At 39.1% G+C, this 17,500-nt stretch overlaps 1 protein-coding gene and 1 pseudogene across 2 annotated transcripts in view; one reads left to right on the top strand and one right to left on the bottom strand.

Annotated features, from left to right (window-relative positions):
* The window catches only part of LOC138057263 (uncharacterized), a 13,839-nt gene extending 4,020 nt beyond the window's left edge, over positions 1-9,819 (top strand). For both annotated transcript variants that reach the window (XM_068903305.1, XM_068903306.1), the window contains exons 3-4: positions 2,808-2,902; positions 6,013-9,819. In XM_068903305.1, the coding sequence (XP_068759406.1) occupies positions 2,860-2,902; positions 6,013-6,755 (786 nt within the window). In that variant the 5' untranslated portion in view covers positions 2,808-2,859 and the 3' untranslated portion in view covers positions 6,756-9,819. The remainder of the gene's footprint in view (positions 1-2,807; positions 2,903-6,012) is intronic.
* Positions 1-17,500, bottom strand: part of LOC138057261 (sulfotransferase 1B1-like) — a 64,965-nt pseudogene that overhangs the window by 42,904 nt on the left and 4,561 nt on the right.

The following is a 17,500-nucleotide window of genomic DNA, read 5'->3' as shown; positions in this document are numbered from 1 at the left end:
GGTTTTCACGTGACGTCATCGCCGCCATGTTGGTGGACGAAAACAAAAGATCTCTCATCAGCTTTTTTTGTCCGTCCACCAGATGTCGTACATTTGTCTATTGTTATGGGTGTCCCTTGAGGTTGGTTGAAAACGTCCTATAGAGCATTTATGGGAGCGGCACCGAAATTTTGGAATGTTCTTCCTTATTACGTCAGGAGCTCGTCGAACTTTATTACTTTTAAACAGAAACTCAAAACTGCACTTTTTTTTCAAGCGTCCAAAGAAAAGCTTTGATATATTTTACACACATACGTTAAGTTAGTTAGTTTAATTTTATATCTAAATTCTTTAGTATTATATTTTGCTCATATATGTGAGACACATTTGAAAATTGTATTGTTGAATTTGCGCCTTATAAAAAAACATTATTATTATTATTATTATTATTATTATTAACCTGGCTTCCATATGACCTGCAACGGTCTGCAACACGATCGGAAGCTGTCTGCATCGGTCCTATCACAGACGATCGTAAACACCACAGGCAAATGTTTCCATTTAATCTGAAGGGATCGCAAGCAAGCGTACCACTAATTCTTTGTGAAGCATCCGCGAAGCGAGGAGAAAAAGGCGCGCCGCTCGAGGATTTCCAACAAAATGGCGCCAAGCACTTACCTTAAGTCTGATTGGACACGATATGACACGTGTTTTAAGGCGTACAATAGTGTGTCGCCAATAGAACACAGATCATCTCAGGCACACGTTTCTATTAAAAATGTCTTGGTTGGAAGCGTCGTAATGGTCGGGAAAGAAGAATAGGGGTGCGTTTTTTCGGGAAAATCCAAAAACGGATTTGTGATCTCGGATCAATGGATTCTTCAGCGTCAAAAAAAAAAAACAAAAAAAAACGCAAAATCCGAAAAAGGATTATTTTCTATGATAACACAAACAAACAAACCGTAAGTTGCTTGCAATTTAACAGAACAAAAACAAAAAATTAGCGGTTAAGGACGGCGCCTACTATTGTTATTGCGCATACGCTCTGCGCATCTCGAGATACTCGGATTTCCTATCGGTGATGCTTACTAATACAAGGATATTTTTGCCCGGTTCAAAACTATCCGGAAAAAGTAGATCTTAGTAAGTACTCTTGGTATCCAAAAAGAAAATTGGGGGTAACCATGCATTTTTGAGAGATAATTAAGCTTCAATTTGCTTTGTATTTTAAAGTTTTTTACAAATATTATTCAGGAATTATCTTTGAAAAATGCGTGGTTACGCCCAATTTTCTTTTTGGATTTCAATATCATTTTGTTAAGATCTACATTTCGTGCATAATCACACACCGGGGCAAAAATATCTTTCATTAGTAGGCACCGCCCTAAACTGGTTTGCTTTGGAGAAATTCTTCAACTGAAAAAACCTTCGAGATCAATGAAAAGAAATGACGCAAAACTTGCGTGCTAAGGTACAAATCGATTACAGAGGGTATTTTTGCAGTTTACTTTTTTAGCTATAGGAAAGGGAGTAACAATATTATTGCTGTCAAGAAACTTTTAGTGTAATTTCTGGTGTGCAATTGGCAGGAAACCTAACCATTTCCGACCTATTGGTGTCTTCGATCGTGCGGTAAAAATGAGAAAAACATTTGGGCTTAACTGTTGTGTACGGTAGCTGTTGTGTATCATTTTTGCATGGAAAACCGCTTGTCAAAAATACCTTTTTCAAATCTTTTCCCAAAAAAATGCTGAAGTGGTGAATCTCAAAAATCCGGATTTAGATTTGATTCGAAGTATCCTCCTCGAGTTGGATACCTTGGATTCATGATCCGTTTTTCGATTTCTCCAAAAAAACCGCAAAATCCGTTTTTGAAGTCAAGAATCCGTTTTCGGATTTTCCCAGAAAAACGCACCCTAGTATCAAGTTTCCCGATCATCTAGACCGTGTGCCGCAGATTGCTGCAGACGCCGGGGACAAATGTTTCGATATGTCTGCCACGTGGCGCAGACCTATCTGCTATCGTATCGCAGACCGATCGCAGACCGTTGCAGATCATATGGAAACCAGGCTTCAAATATTGTCCTAAAATGTGGAGCTCAGCGATTCTTCAGTGTCTGGGAGTTAGCATATACTCCCCGCAAAAACTCCAATTTCATTACTTCGGCAACAAAGTGTCTTCCCAGTAATTTCGAAAAACAAACTAAGATGCCCCTAAGACCTTTCGTAGCTTCCTTAGTATCATTATTATCTTTTGAACTAATTTCCACCATAAATGAAGGACAGATGCCGCGCACTTGAAAATAAGTGCCACAGGAGAATAACGACAAAAGTTGAAGCAAAAACCTTGAAAAAGAAAGACACACCCCGACACGTTTTTGGCTACTACCTACCAGAACAGCATATTAACGTTACTCGCAAGGGTATTTGGTGAACGTTATAAAATCAGTATTTGAAGGCTGTAACTGTACGAAAACGTTACAATAGCTAAAATGCTAACCCTTTAGAAATCAGGACTTAGACCTAATTACTGCAGACGATGTTCGGCCTTCTGAAAAATACCCTTGCCCTACCTTAGAGAACTCTTAAATATTAGGATACTCGCAATATTTGATAATCATAAAAATATATATCCTTGAAAGGGAGAAGTGATCCTCGCATTTATCTGGAAAATCAAACATTGATGTTTGAGGAAAGGAAACATCGGAGTAACCCGAAGAAAAACCTTTCGGAGTAGAGTAAAAAACCAACAAACTCAACCTACAAGTGACCCTAACCTTGGGAATCGAACCCGGTATTAATTAACACCATTGACATTTTTCTTCCAGCTCTCGTTGAAAGTCAAAGTTGTAAGTGGTCATTGTTGTACTGGGGAAAAACATGGCTGACGCAAATTGCACCCTTGAGCAACATGATTTGAGAGGTAAGTTCTTACGTAGTGTGGATAACTCCTCCGAGATAAAAGCGAATTTTAGAGTGCGTTTACCTCAATCCACTAACTCTTGACCGTTTTCCGCTCTGCACTCCATTCCAGCGAATTAAAAAAACAGCGAAGACTGATAACCCCATGAATCGCCTGTAATTAGGTCAAGAGAGTATGAGATACGAGAGCGAATTCCCCACAACAAACAACAATATTTTATTATTTGACAATAAGTCCTTATTCCCCTGGCTTCGCAGGTAGCAGTGCTAATCGAGGCGGGCCAAGATAATCAGTAAAAGAAGAAGAAAATACACACAGTAAATACGAAAACAGATTAAGTCTAAAGAAACACCTAGCTATGTAATTGAGATTGGCAACGCAGTATATTATGAGAGGTAGATAAATAAGACAAAATGAATAAGATAAGATAAGCGAAGCAAAGATGATGGCTATTAAGAGTATTTGCTAACTTTTGAGATTATCGATTCTAAGTCTTCGTAGGAGTCTTCAGATTCTAATATATTGAATAAGATCATACGAATTTTCCTTTTAAAAATGGGTTTTGGTAGTGTTCGGTACTTAGTTGGTATCTCATTCCACAGTTTTTCTTTTTTTTTTTTTTTTTTTTTTTAACAACAATTGTTCGTATTCCGATGAAAATTATTTTAAATCTATTATCAGTCCTTGTCATATTGCATGGTATTTCAAATACCGCAATGGTAACAACAGATAAAAATAACTTTCGCAGCATGGGCGCCAGCTAAAAATAAATTTCGAATAATTATTCACGGGACACAGGGATTCGCTCTCCTAACTTATATTCTCTTGGTTTAGGCAATTTGAGCCAGAGCCGGCTTTCTTTTTGGTTAGCACCAAGAACAGGGACGACTCTGGCCAGTTCAAAGGCAGGAAGCTCGCGTATCACGGACTTCCGACTAGTCTACGCAGACTCAGACATTGCCGGAACAACAGTGGTTGCCAATAGTTACGAAAATGGACTTTCAAAACAAGCCATTCTCTACCTTGAATTCACTATTATCGTGAATTCTTAATTTGCTTTGAATTCACTAGTATCGTGAATTTAAAAGACTGAAAGCGTGGTATGGATTATGGGAAATGGTCAGACAATCCAAGTGTATAGGACGCGAACCTGGCAAAGTTGATTAATCCGTCACCTAACCACTTAAATACCACACCGCGAGATGCTCTGGGACAATATTCTAAAGACTATTTGATAACGCTCTATTATCACTCGGCAACAAACAATATTAAACACTGGAAAAGGTCGGTTACCAAACTTCACGACAAAGCTAACCATTTAAAATCAAAGCTTGGCCTAAATCATTAATCTAGCTAAGGCCTAATTACTCTTCAGCAGCGATATACTGTGGGAGCCTAAAAAATTGATTTTTTGAGAGTACGCTGTCTTGATCTCTAGTGGCGAAGCGGAAAGGAACGGTTTCTATAGGGTCGAAAATCCAGGTTCAAATCCAATCCATGGATATGATTTTTTATTTCCTTATTTTCTCTGCTACCGAAAGTCCCGGGACAAAGTCTTCTGAATTCAAGATAATAGTGAATTCAAAGCAAATTAACAATTCAATGAAGAGATCGTGCTGGTGCGATTATGCAGCACTACTTTACCAACTGAGCTATCAACTAAGCTATCGACTTTCACTGCGAGTGCGCATAAATTGGCCCTGACCAGAGTCTGCTTTCTTGGTGCTGACCGAAAGAAAATCGGGTTCTGGAGACGAGAGCTGGTCACTTGTAAATTCCAGTTCAACCCGTTCTCGCCCTTGAATTGGCGATTATCCTGAATTGTTAATTTGCCTAGAATTCACTATTACCGTAAACTCAGAAGACTGAAGGCTTGATATGGATTATGGGAAATGGTCATATTTGTTTGGAAAGGAAACCCAAGTGTATGGACATGGGACTCGAACCTGGGAATGTTCATTCACCCGTCACCTAACCACTCGACTACTAGAACACTATTTGATAACTCAAGTGTATTAAGGTTTGACCAATCTAATTATTATGCTTATTTTTATTTGAAGGGAAGCATCGGTGCTGTTATTAATTTGCCAAAACATTTTGCATCGCATTTTGGTTACGTGACCCTAAAACAACTTATAACGTTTATATCCTTTACTCAAAAATGGGGAACATTTATACTTCAAAATTTTGAAAACGTTTGTCATTAACACGTTAAGTACAACTCTGCCTACCGAATGCCGCCTTTTAATGTAGTACTCCGTATTTACCTTTTAAGATATTTGGATGTTTATCATGTCACGTGATCTATTTTCCTCAATTGTTCATTGGACATGATTAAAAGGCGGCATGACAAAGCCCTTAGAGGGGGTCATCGAATAATCAAGAAACAAGATTGACATAATGAAGCTCAATGTTTTCCATTTTTGAGTAAAAAAATATATCTGTTATAAGTCGATTTCGGGTCACGTTACAAGTGGTACGGGACATTTTGGAAAAGTTATAATAATACCGATAACTAACTGCCTACCAAGTTTCATTGGCCCTGGAGAAATGCTTTACCTTCAAATAAAAATATGCATAATAATTAGGCTGGTCAAGCCTTAGTACACTTGAGAATGCTGTGTTATCACTCGTCAACAAACAACATTAAACACTGCAAAAGTTACGAAATTTCACGACAAAGCTAAACATTTTAAAATCAAAACCTAGGCCTAAATTATTAATCTAGCTTAGGGTTCGGGTTAGGGTAACTCTTCAGCGGCGATATTTTATGGTAGTATGCTTTTTTGAAAAATGCGGTGTCTTGATCTTCAGGGGAAAAGCGGAGAGAAGCGGTTCCTACAGAGTAGAAACGCCTGGTTCAAATCCAATCCATGAATACCATTTTTTATTTCCTTTTTTTTTTCTTCTACCTCAAGTCCTGGGACACAGTGTCCAAAATTCACGAATTTAGTGAATTCAAAGCAAATTAAAAATTCAGGATAATCGCGAATTCATTGGCGAGAACGTGTTCTCCAGTTATATCCCGTTGGGATGAATATTGCTTTTGCTTTCAATGCTAGTAAATGTCTATTAATTAAAAGAAAACATGTTTTGTTGTTGTTTTTTAGATCATTACTGTAATTTAGCTGATAGTTATGACCATTACTACTTGGAATTTGAAGACGTACAAGTTCAGAGTGCTATAGAGAGCTTAGACTTACACCCTGATCACGTGATAGTCGACATCGGAGGTGGGACTGGACGCTTCGCAGAAAAAATGTCAAAATTTGCTCGACTGAAGAATCCAATAACTTGTGTTGATCCCTGCGCAGAAATGCTCGAGAAAGCTAAGGGGAGGGAAGGTATCATTCCTGTCTTGAAGACCGGAGAAGAATTTTTCAAGGATGCTTTGCCTCCCGGTTCTTTTGACCGTGTGTTGTTCAAATATTCAGTTCATCATTTGCTAGACCCGCTTCCGGTTTTTAAGGCTGTGGAACGATCGCTTTGCTCCGATGGGATGTGTCTCGTTTGGATATTTCGGAGTCTTTCCTGTTACAAGTTGTTTCGACAAGCGACAAGTATTCCCGAACAAAACTCCCCTGAAAAGATCCAAGAAATTTGTAAGCTGCTTGAAGAAGTCAACTTTGAGGTACAAACGTCAGAGATGGAATACAAGTGTGGTTTTACAAAGTCAAAGTTTTATAGCATGTTGCGAGGTCGTTTTATGAGTCCTATGTACAAGATGACCTATCAGGAAATTGAGAAGGGAATTGAATCACTTGAGCGAGGGGAATTAGGGTTACTTAAAGATAATGAAATCATTGAAACTGTCCTGGTTAATTGTGCCATAAAGGCCAAAAAGATCCAATAAGTGAACAAGAGATTATGACAGGGATACTGGTTGTCATCAACGATAATGATAATGATAATGATATCAACGATAATGAACTTTAGTTTAATTACATAGGTGATTATTGAAAATTCTTTGCGCTGATTGGTTGCATTTGAGGCCCAATGGTTAGGGAGCTTGCCTTGAGAACCGGGGATCCCGGGCTCAAGACGCGTTCTCACCAATGGTCGATTTTGTTCCTTTTTTATTTTTATTATTTTTATTTTTTATTTTTAATTTTTTTTTATATTACAACTTACTTACAAATGGTCTGGATAGCACAAGTGTTGCTAATATTTTAAAAAGTACAACCACACTTTTGAATTTTCGGAACATGTTCCGGAACTAGCAATACAATGATTCTTTGTAGATTAAATGTTCGTTACAAGTAGGTAAAATTCAAACGAACCAACAATATTATAGAGAACACGATGGCACGATGGCCAAGATTCACGAAAACGCCGTTGATTCCTTCTCAGAACATCTAAACTCCATTGACCAACATATCCAGTTCACTTCGAAACAAGAAAAGGATGGCAGGATTCCTTTCCTTGATACCTGTGTGAGTATTAACCAAGATGGTTCTACCAAGATCTCCGTGTACCGCAAACCTACGCACACGGACCAGTACCTAAACTTCCAATCAAACCATCATCTACAACACAAAAGAGCTGTGGTTAACACCCTGATGTTGAGAGCTCAGACCTTGGTTACGGAAAACGATGACAGAACTAGAGAAACACAGCACGTCAAGCAAGCTCTAAAAATGAATAACTATCCAGAATGGATGCTAACAATACCACATCCAAAATCTACAACAGAAGATACCGAAGAGCCTCAAAACGCCATACATCAAAGGAATCTCGGAACGCCTGCAAAGAGCTTTCAAGTCACACGAGGTTACACTTATTCATAAACCCGTCAATTCTCTAAGATCACAATTGGTACGTGTCAAGGACACAATTGTCAATCTCAAGAAATGCGGTACTGTGTACCAGATCCATTGTGAGAAGTGAAACAAGGAGTACGTTGGCGAAACGGCCCGCTCTCTGGAAATCAGAGTGAAAGAACACCAATCAAGAAGTTTATCAGCTATTCACAAGCATTGTCGCCTGGAGGGTCACTCGGTGGACCCAAATAAGACAAAAGTGCTATCAACCGAAGTTAACACCTTCAAACACAGGATAAAGGAAGCTATTCAAATTAAACTTACGAAACCGGCGTTAAACAGAGACAATGGTTACGAATTAGCAGCTATCTATGACACAATTCTAACTCCCAATAGGCGTTAAAAACCCCTTTTTAAACTTCATCTTTTTAACATTCATATCATTGACTGATGAAGTCCGGTTAAAAAACGGACGAAATATTTCCTACGTTTTAACTTTTAGCTCCGAGTCTGTAAAAACTTTTTAACTTTTATTTTACTTGTTAATAGTTTTAAACGCAGGATTTAACTTGATGACTATGGATAGGATGTTTGTTAATTTTAGAATTAGTTAAATTTAATTAAGTGTCCCCAATCTGAGGGTACTGTCCTTCGCTAGATACTTTACTGACACTCAAATTGATTCATTGATTGATACGGACACCAATGTTTTTTCCCCAAGTCTTTCTGTCAATGCTCTGTTCCACGACAGCACGCGCGTTTTTGAGACGCGGACGGCAACCGGAAGTGAGCTGTTTTCCCTTTTAACTTGTCTTTACACAACCACATTTACATTGCTAAGTATCTTTTCTCTATTAGAGATCATTAGTATAAACATCCGGGAGACACCACTGTCCTGATACGCGAAATGTTCTCTTCCGGTTGCCGTCCGCGTCCAAAAACGCGCGTGCTTAAGCTCCCTAATAGGTGCGGTTAAACGGGGCACTTTCACCGCGTTAATGACCCTTTTACCACGGGAAACTGCATTTAGTGGGTGTGACCGACATTTCCCAATGTAAATTTCCGGTGGTAAATTTCCATGGATACGTCAAAAAGATCAAACGAAGCGGCCATGACATTTAACGTGGTAAGTTGGAAGGGTGTTTTGATGCCCGAGGTACAAGAGCCAATCACGATGCTAATGAAGTTGTGATTAACCTTTCCTCAGTTAGTGTTGGTCTTAATTCCATATTCTCGCCTCGAATAGCTTTGCTAGTTGCGGGTAATGCTTCTGTAATGTTATCTGTGCATAAATAAAGATTTGTTTGCTATTAAATTTCCTGCCAATAAATTGCTTGACATTTCTTTTACCTCGTTAATCTTCGTAACTTGTGATCACTGGTTAACGTGATATACTAAAGCCCAAGTGTGAGGCAACGCGGGATAATTTATCATGGGAAATGACATTTACCATGGTGTGTGTATTCGCACCTATTGTGATGTGATATGATGAACTCTTGATGAACTCTTGATGAACTAACTACTTTACCAGGACTATGACATACTAGTCACTTAAAGCTAGTTTTACTACACAAATTTTGAGTTTTCTGTCTCTCGATGAGTTTTCACGACCTCATAAAAAAGGGAAGGATGTTACAATATCAACGATCTAGAGACAAAGCGTATTAAATTTCCATCTTCACGACTGTGTTCACCATGTGAAATAAAACCACCTCTGATCAACCTTAACTGTGTGAGGTCCTATTTAGTTTTTAACGGAGCATCTTGAAACACATTGCGCCAAGCCTGCTTCTTGTAGTCTATTCTATAAAGCCTGGTTAACACATGGAACACAAACGCAAAGGGAAGAGCACACAGAAACATAAACTTAAGCGACGTTGGCAGGTAAAATGCACAGCAAAGAACGAAAGTTATGCAAGCGAATTGGGATTAATTTTCAAAATGGCAGCCTAGGGCTTCAACAGGGAGGGTTGTTCATACAGCTACTTAACAATTATTTCATGAACGCGCGTTGGATATGAGTTGGCTATAACCAGTCTCATATCCAACAAGCGCAATGGAATATATTTTTTATTACATTCCTTAAACTCCAAAGGTTTGGAAATACGAAATACGAGCGAAAAAACTTGACGAAGATGCGATGTTGTGTTAAATGCGCTAGGAAAGAATTTGTGGAGTAACTTCTACACCCGAAACGTCTGTGATTTTTAAAAAACTAATGGCACTTCTTGACATTTCTTTTATCAAATCTCGACCCCAGAGCTCTTGACTGAGGGAGAGAAGAGCTCTGGGGAACCCCTGAAACAAGTGTCTGCTCATTGGTTTTCGTGTCTCTAATTTGTGCATTCATGTTAGCACGAGGAGTTAGCAGGCACCGTAAGGTTCAAATAGCCAATTTTTGGCTATAAGAACCCTACGGCACATCTTCTCCTACATAGAGTTTCCCAGAGCCTTGGGTCGATCCGAGGCTCTGGTGACGAGAATGTTCTTTTATCATGATTACTCTACTTGGTCATTCGTAATGATATTCATGTTACCTGGGGTAGGCATCACAAAGTGAACTACCAACCATTACCTTATCCAGAACCGTCGAGTGAACCAAAGAGTGATACATGTAGGCTTTGAGTGACATGTATGCAAATTGTCATGAATCTCACTATGCAGCTTTAGTATATAATTACATTGGTAATTAACGAAAATTCTCTGCGCTGACTGGTTACACTTGAAGTGATTAATTAACAATTAGACCCGTAGCCCGCAAGGACTACGGGTCAATAGCCCATGAGGCGAAGTCGAATGGGCTATTGACCCGTGGCCCTTGAGGGCGAAGGGTCTAATTGTTTTAGTATCACCCAACTAGTCGGACAGAAAAGGCAATAATAAAGTTAGCAAATGCAAGTTGAAGAAATATTTATTTGGGAATAAAACGAAAGAAAGCGTCACGCTTTTCACTACTCGAGGACTGTAATTGCTAATAGTCCTCTAGTAGCGTAGCCAATCAAAATGCAGCATTTGCATTAGTTCACTAGTTGGGTGATACTAAAGAAAAAAAAATCGAGAAATTTTGATGGTAAGCATTATGTTCAGTATTTTAAAGTTATCTTCTTGTTTTAGTGGAGTTTCCCTCAAAGTATTAGAGATGTATGGGCGGAATGGACCTGGTATTGTAACCTTGGGCCTGCATTTGAGTTGCCTGCTTTAGATGCAAACACAACAGCAAATGTGAGAAGGAAAAATTTTCCCTTTCCAGCACTGACATATGTTTCTGCACTGCTGTAGTCTATACGTGTATTTCCTTGCGTTTGCATTTAATGGTGCTTTGTTGTTTGAGCGGTTGAGCCGCATGTGTGACCCGACCGTAGCAACATCTGTGGAGTAACTGCAGAATACCCTGCCACTTGTACATCGAGTCCCTTAATGAAGAACGGTGGCTACGCGGTACGCAGCGAGTAATATATGCGAGAGAAGAAGCTGTCTTAGTTGCTGGCTACGCAGTATGCGGTAGACGTTCAGCAGTCATGGCCATCCCTCAAACGGACATTTCCCTTTTTATTCAACTTACACGACGTAAAATCTATTTCAAATTTCAAATTTACTTCAAAGAAACAAACATTTTGAACAAGCAGAGAAGATTCACAATAAGGGAGTCAAAGATTTGAACCCGGATCGAAGGCTACTCGTTGCAGTTTCCGATATCCACTAGACTAACGAGAAAAGCTCCCGGAAAGTCGAATTTTTTAGAGTTGTGGCGTAGTGGTACCCAGCAAAACAAGTGAAAACTAACCGTTTTCAAAGCGGTTTTTTCGCGGCTTAGCTCAGAAACGCTATTTCTTGTTGAAGCTCTATTTCGGCCTGTTTTCATTCCTTTTACAGCGGTAAGCTTGTCATATTAAGATGGAATATTGGGTCGTGTAATTGTTACGGAATGTCCCATGTCACTTTGAAGGATGGCAATGAGTGTTGATCGCGGTAAACGTTTCTTAAAGACGCCATTTTGAATTCAAATGTATTTGTTACTTGAATAAATTACAATACATACTTTAACTTGAATTAATTAGTTTCTGCGCACCGCGTAGCCCGGTACGCAGAACTTTTGGTCCACTCAAAAACTACTTTATGTCCCCTTTAACAACATCATAGGTCTACTCGAAAACTGTCCTCTTTAACAACATCTAGGTCCACCCTGCCCTCCTAATAGTTATACTAAAAAACTATGTCCCCTTTATCCCTTCCCCTCATAAGAGTGATACTTGTAGATTTTCCTCTGTCGAACATCTGATGATTTTACTCATCAACGGGGGCTTCCTTAGGGGTGACTAGGTTAACAGCATCAAGGTCCACTCAAACACTATGTCCCCTTTAACCCTCCCCTCCTAATAGTGATACTTACAGATTTTACTCTGTCTGATGCCAGACAATAGGGACTTTAAGCAAATCGCTACGGCTGGCGCTAATACGGCTGCCGGAAGTAAATTTCTCCCAAAATGAAACACTGCGCATGTACGTCGGTTGCATCCAGCCGTAGTGTGAAATCTGACTACGTGAGTCGCGATGTTTTGCCGTAGTGGCTACTACGTCGGGTTTATTTCGCTTCTCTGGCCCTTTTCAACGGACATCTCGGCATTTTAAGAATTCTGTTGGATACTATATCCTTTAAAGTCAATTTAAGTCAAGGATTGTGTCAAGGTTGCCTCTCATAAGCTTGTAAATCCGTATTATAAACTTACGATAAGTTTTGGCAAAGGTGTTGGAATGGCGAAGTGAGTTCAGCACGCGGTTGTTTTTCTTCGGTTAAGTTTGCTTTGAGGATTTAGTGAAGATGTTTTATATCTGGATACTATACGATGCTATTTTGCTTCTTTGAGTATAGATACATGTGTCTTTTTCACTCGATATTCTTTGAGATATTTGTCTCTGAAATTGTATATTTCATCCATCAAATTATTGTTATTGTACAAGGTGTATAGCATTTGCTTTTGCTCAGAAATAATCTGTTCGTCCTAGCATGGCGAACAACGGCCATCGTCCTTTCAGCGAAGCCATTTGAAGGTAAGAAACTAAATAAAAGAGATTTTAAACACCTTTAGCCCATGTTTCCTTGTATTTTGCTTTGCTAAACTTAAAATTTAGCAGACCACCGAGACGTAGTCTCCCCAGACCTTTTCAGTCACGGCAGCCGTAGTAGCACCATCCGTAGTGATTTGCTTAAACTCCCTAATTTTACTTATCAATGGAGGCCACCTCGGGGGGTGAGAGGGTTAAGAATCAAAAATTCCATTACTTTTCTCAACGTTCAAAGTCGAATACAAGTCCAGTGCCTCTCAGCTCCTTCAGAACCTCGTTCTCAAAGCGTTCGTTAACATCCGCTGTGAAGTAGTTCTTCCAATCGCCTATTTCTCCTTTTCTTAACAGTTTGGGTCCATCAACAGTGAAAGTTGATACGTTTTTTGCCATTTCTTCAAAGCTACACTGCTGGGAGATTTTGTTGACGGTGTCCTCAGTTACTGGCTTTTCAAGGAACTTTGCCATCAACCGGATATTGCTGGATAAATCCTTTAAAAAAGGGGGTTGCTAAATTAAAATTAAAATTGTATGTTACGTGAGCACTTATCCCTGCCTTCTTTGCGGTGAACAACACAGTGAACTGGTGTCTTTGTCTTCGAAATTTCATCATTTTCATCATAGGCAAATTACACCGTAGCCATCAACAGTAGCATACGCGCATTATTTTCATAGCGGATCTCCGAGGGCCAAAGGCGCGCGCGCAGAGCACCAATGGTAAGAAAATATGGTGAACCATATTTAGTTTTGGTCACCGTTCGACCGTACTTCCAATCCTCCATGTATGCCAATGTGAAACTCTGTGGTGCAACCCGCGTTTTTTGCCGGGAACATCTTTGATATTGCACATCCATGCATGTTATGTTATGTTATGTTTAATTGACACTTGTTAAAAGAAGGTATTCGCTGGCCAGTAACACGTCACCATATCGCAGACTCAAGTTTAAAGGTCATCGAGGTCAGTTTTTTTTAAGTTGAACGCTGACCTGGTGCTGGTTTTCAAATGGATCGCAAGCTCAAGCCAGGTCAACGTTATTTACTTGATTAAATGCCACAGCTTTTTTGAAATTTCTAGCGTTTGCCATGAACCATAAATATGGTATTTTATTATTCCACTATTACGTCATTTTACCATATTAATTTGGTCAAGAGAACGCGCAAAATATGAGACGGTAATACACTGTATTGTCCCGGTTTGAACGATTTAGAACAGAGCAAATACGGACTGAACGGGAGTTTTCAATGTAAGAAATTGTTTTCAACATGATGCAAAGACTGAGTTTTTAGAGAATTTGGTTTGTGATCGCTTGTCACTCGTCATTTCGTTTATCCAGTCAAATAAGGACATTTGGCTGCCTTTTGTGCTGTTTACATGGTTCGCACGCGCCCTGAAGGCCAGATGATGCTTTTCCTTAAAACAGTCTCACCAAATAAAATTGAAGCAAAATAACACCTTTTTTGTAGTGGAATAAAAAATCTCTTATTCGATGGTTTAACATACAATACTCGTGGACATTTTGCTCATTTCTCTTAATTTTCCTCACCCCTACGGGGCTTGGAAGAATACTACGCAACGCGCAAAATATCCGTGCGTATTATGTGTTAAACCATCGAATAAGATGTATGTAATAACAAAAACATGTTTAAAGATCCAACGTCTCGCTCCTATCTGCTATATTTAAATCTACGATTTTGCGCAAAATTGCAAAACGAGGTCACATGCCATTATACCAATAATAATAATAAATAACAATAATAATCATTATTATTATTTCGTTCATTCACACGATATGTTGTTAACGTGGTTTGCAAACTAGGCATCAAGCTACGACCTATGGCCTTAGGTGTCTAGTGTTCTTCTCAAGATTCTTGCCGTTCCCAACAAGGAGGCTTTTTGTAGTAATACCGTGCAATCTAGTCCAGTTTTCTTCAACGATGTTTTCAACTGTTTGCAGAACGTCCCTAGTGCACCAATGACAATTGGTACGACAATTACTTTTCGGCAGCTCCAGATTTTCCCAATCTCTGTTTTTAATTCTTGGTATTTTTCCATTTTCTCTTGTTATTTTTCCAGCACTCTTGTATCAAAAGGGCACGCGATATCTATCACATAACATGATCTTTCTATCTTATCAAGAACAACTACATCAGGTCTATTATGCTCAATTTGATGGTCTGTTAAATAAGAGAAATAAGCAAAATGTCCGCGAGAATTGTATGTTAAACCATCGAATAAGAGATTTATTATTTCACTACAAAAAAGGTGTTATTTTGCTTCAATTTTATTTGGTGAGAGTGTTTTGAGGAAAAGCATCATCATCATCATCATCATCATCATTATTATTATTATTATTATTATTATTATTATTATTATTATTATTGTTATTATTTTTATTATTATTATTATTATTACTATTATTATTAGTATTAATACTTCGATATGCATACTCACCTTTTTCAAGTCCTCATACTTCAGGAACAACACATTGCTATCATCTTTATGCTTCCACCATTCTAGGACATGCTTGTTCCACAGTCCATAGGGCACTACAAATCAGGAAATAATGTAGTGTTAAAAGCAGCCCACAGCACAAAATCAAAACATTTAAAGGGCTTTTCCTCAGTCAGGCACTACAATAACGCCCAAATGTAGCAACACACCAAATTCATGTTAATGAAGATGATTGTTTCTTTCATCAACTACTGTATATAAAATGATTACATTTTTATTAATCGAAAATAACACTTGTTTGATTTGAGTTTAACTCAAGTCTTAAAGAGAGAGGAATGCCTCTAGTTTTTGTAACATTCGCACTTCTGCGTTTATTTCATGTGGACTTGTCCGTTTTATTAGCTAGAACAGTTTTTCGCCACCCTTCCTCTCTCTCCGGATTGCAATTGCTACTGTTTGTTCCTATTTTATGTGTTGTTATCCCCCTTAACAGCAGTAGGGACCTTTAGATTATAGGAAGAGAACGAGTACGAGATTTGACTGCCCGGTTCTAGCGAAAATACCTAGAAGATTCACAACCCGGAGGATTAATGTTACTCTTTCTTAGCAGTGTAGGTTGCTCGGTTATTGTTATTGCTGGTAACTGAGCTTTTTTGCTGATCGAAAAATATCAAAACTGCTACCGTGTTGTTGCCTCGCACTAAAATGAAGACGGTATCACGTTTTTCTCGCAAAATGACGCTGGTTTGCGCGCGCTCACTGGTTGTTCTATGAGAACATCTCATGCTCGTAGTCGTTCTCGTCCTATAATCTAAAGGCCTGGCCAAGCGCTCGCAGCATTTAAACGCAACATCTTGCAACATTGTTGCATGATGTTGCGACATGTGTTGAACGGGCTGGCCAAACGCACGCATTTTCAACGCAACATGTCAATGTTTCAGTGCCCCAGGCCCCTGGCGCGCAAGAAGTGGACCTAGCGCGCATACCCTAGTGCAACAATGTTGCGCGAACGTAGCCAAATGAGTACAACATCATGCAACATCCAATACGTTGCACGAAAATTTGACCGTTTTCAAATTTGATCCAACATCATCCAACATGTTGCAACTTATCGCAACAGGGTGGCCGAACGCATGCAACATGTTGTGCCCAACTGGATGTTGCAAGATGTTTCGTTGAAATGTTTCGAGCGTTTGGCCAGGCCTTAAAGCTCTTTAATTGTTATTAAATGGAAGGGTCCACTTTAGGACCCTTCCCATACACCCCCAGATGTGTCAAGTTGTATTTATTCATTCTTTGCGCTTCAAGGTTAATGTGTATTGCAAGGAATACCTCGATCAGTTCATTAGACGTGGCCCACTGACTGGTAATAATCCTTTTGATGGGAAGTTAAGTGAATTTTATCTCATAAACCGTACCCTCAGGTACTGACACGAAGAACGAACGAGGCCTGTTGGGAGTGACGTCACAATCATTCAAACTATCAAATCCCGGCTTTGTGATACAGCTGCTCGTAAGATTTGGGCTTGGTGCATTCCTAGGGACATATGGTTAAGGGGGGGTGGCTCTTAACTACCAAACCGTTTCTCGAATCATTTAAATATACAGCAATCGTTTCTTTGTTAAGTGTGTTCTATTTAACATACCTTTGAATGGCACGACTCACAACCATATTTGGCAAATCAAGTGACCAAAAAAGAACTGCCGAAAAACTCAGCGAGTTAACTATGTTGTTTACAAATTTTTAACGGAACAGTATGAGAACATTTTAACACAAAATCTGTGGCATGGATTTTAAATGAAATTACTTCTCAAAAAGTTATGACGTCATAAGTCATGTCAGTTCCATTTTTTGTCTGAACAGAAATTCCATGCTACAGCTTACGAAAAAATAATGGGACGTTTCCCATCCGGTGAAAAAAAAGATTGAAAAATTGCTTCATAGAACCATCCATGCAATCTTTTTGTAGGGCTTCTTGACTTAAAAGCTTTCCTTAATAGCAACCATTGTCTTTCTGTTGTTCACTGCCACTCCCCTTAAGTGCTGTTTATATTCCAGGCCCCACCAATGTCTTAGCTGATAGATTGCCCAGGAAGCAGCATTTAGAGCATGATTGGATGCTAAACAAGGGGATGTTTTCTAAACTTTGTGTCTTGCATCCGGGTTTCAGCATTGATCTCTTTGCGACAGCCCTTAATGTCCGGATACATGTACCCAGGAATTCCTCATGGAAACCAGACCCTAGGGCTACCTTTTTGGATGCTTTTGGTAGATCTTGGCACAGCGAATTTTTTTAATACCTTTCCTCATTTTAGTCTTATTCA

Source organism: Montipora capricornis, chromosome 7 (genome assembly GCF_036669925.1).
Source record: "Montipora capricornis isolate CH-2021 chromosome 7, ASM3666992v2, whole genome shotgun sequence".
In the NCBI taxonomy this organism is placed as follows: domain Eukaryota; kingdom Metazoa; phylum Cnidaria; class Anthozoa; order Scleractinia; family Acroporidae; genus Montipora; species Montipora capricornis.
The sequence above is the reverse complement of the archived record's forward strand: the minus strand, read 5'-3'. Positions and strand labels throughout refer to the sequence as shown.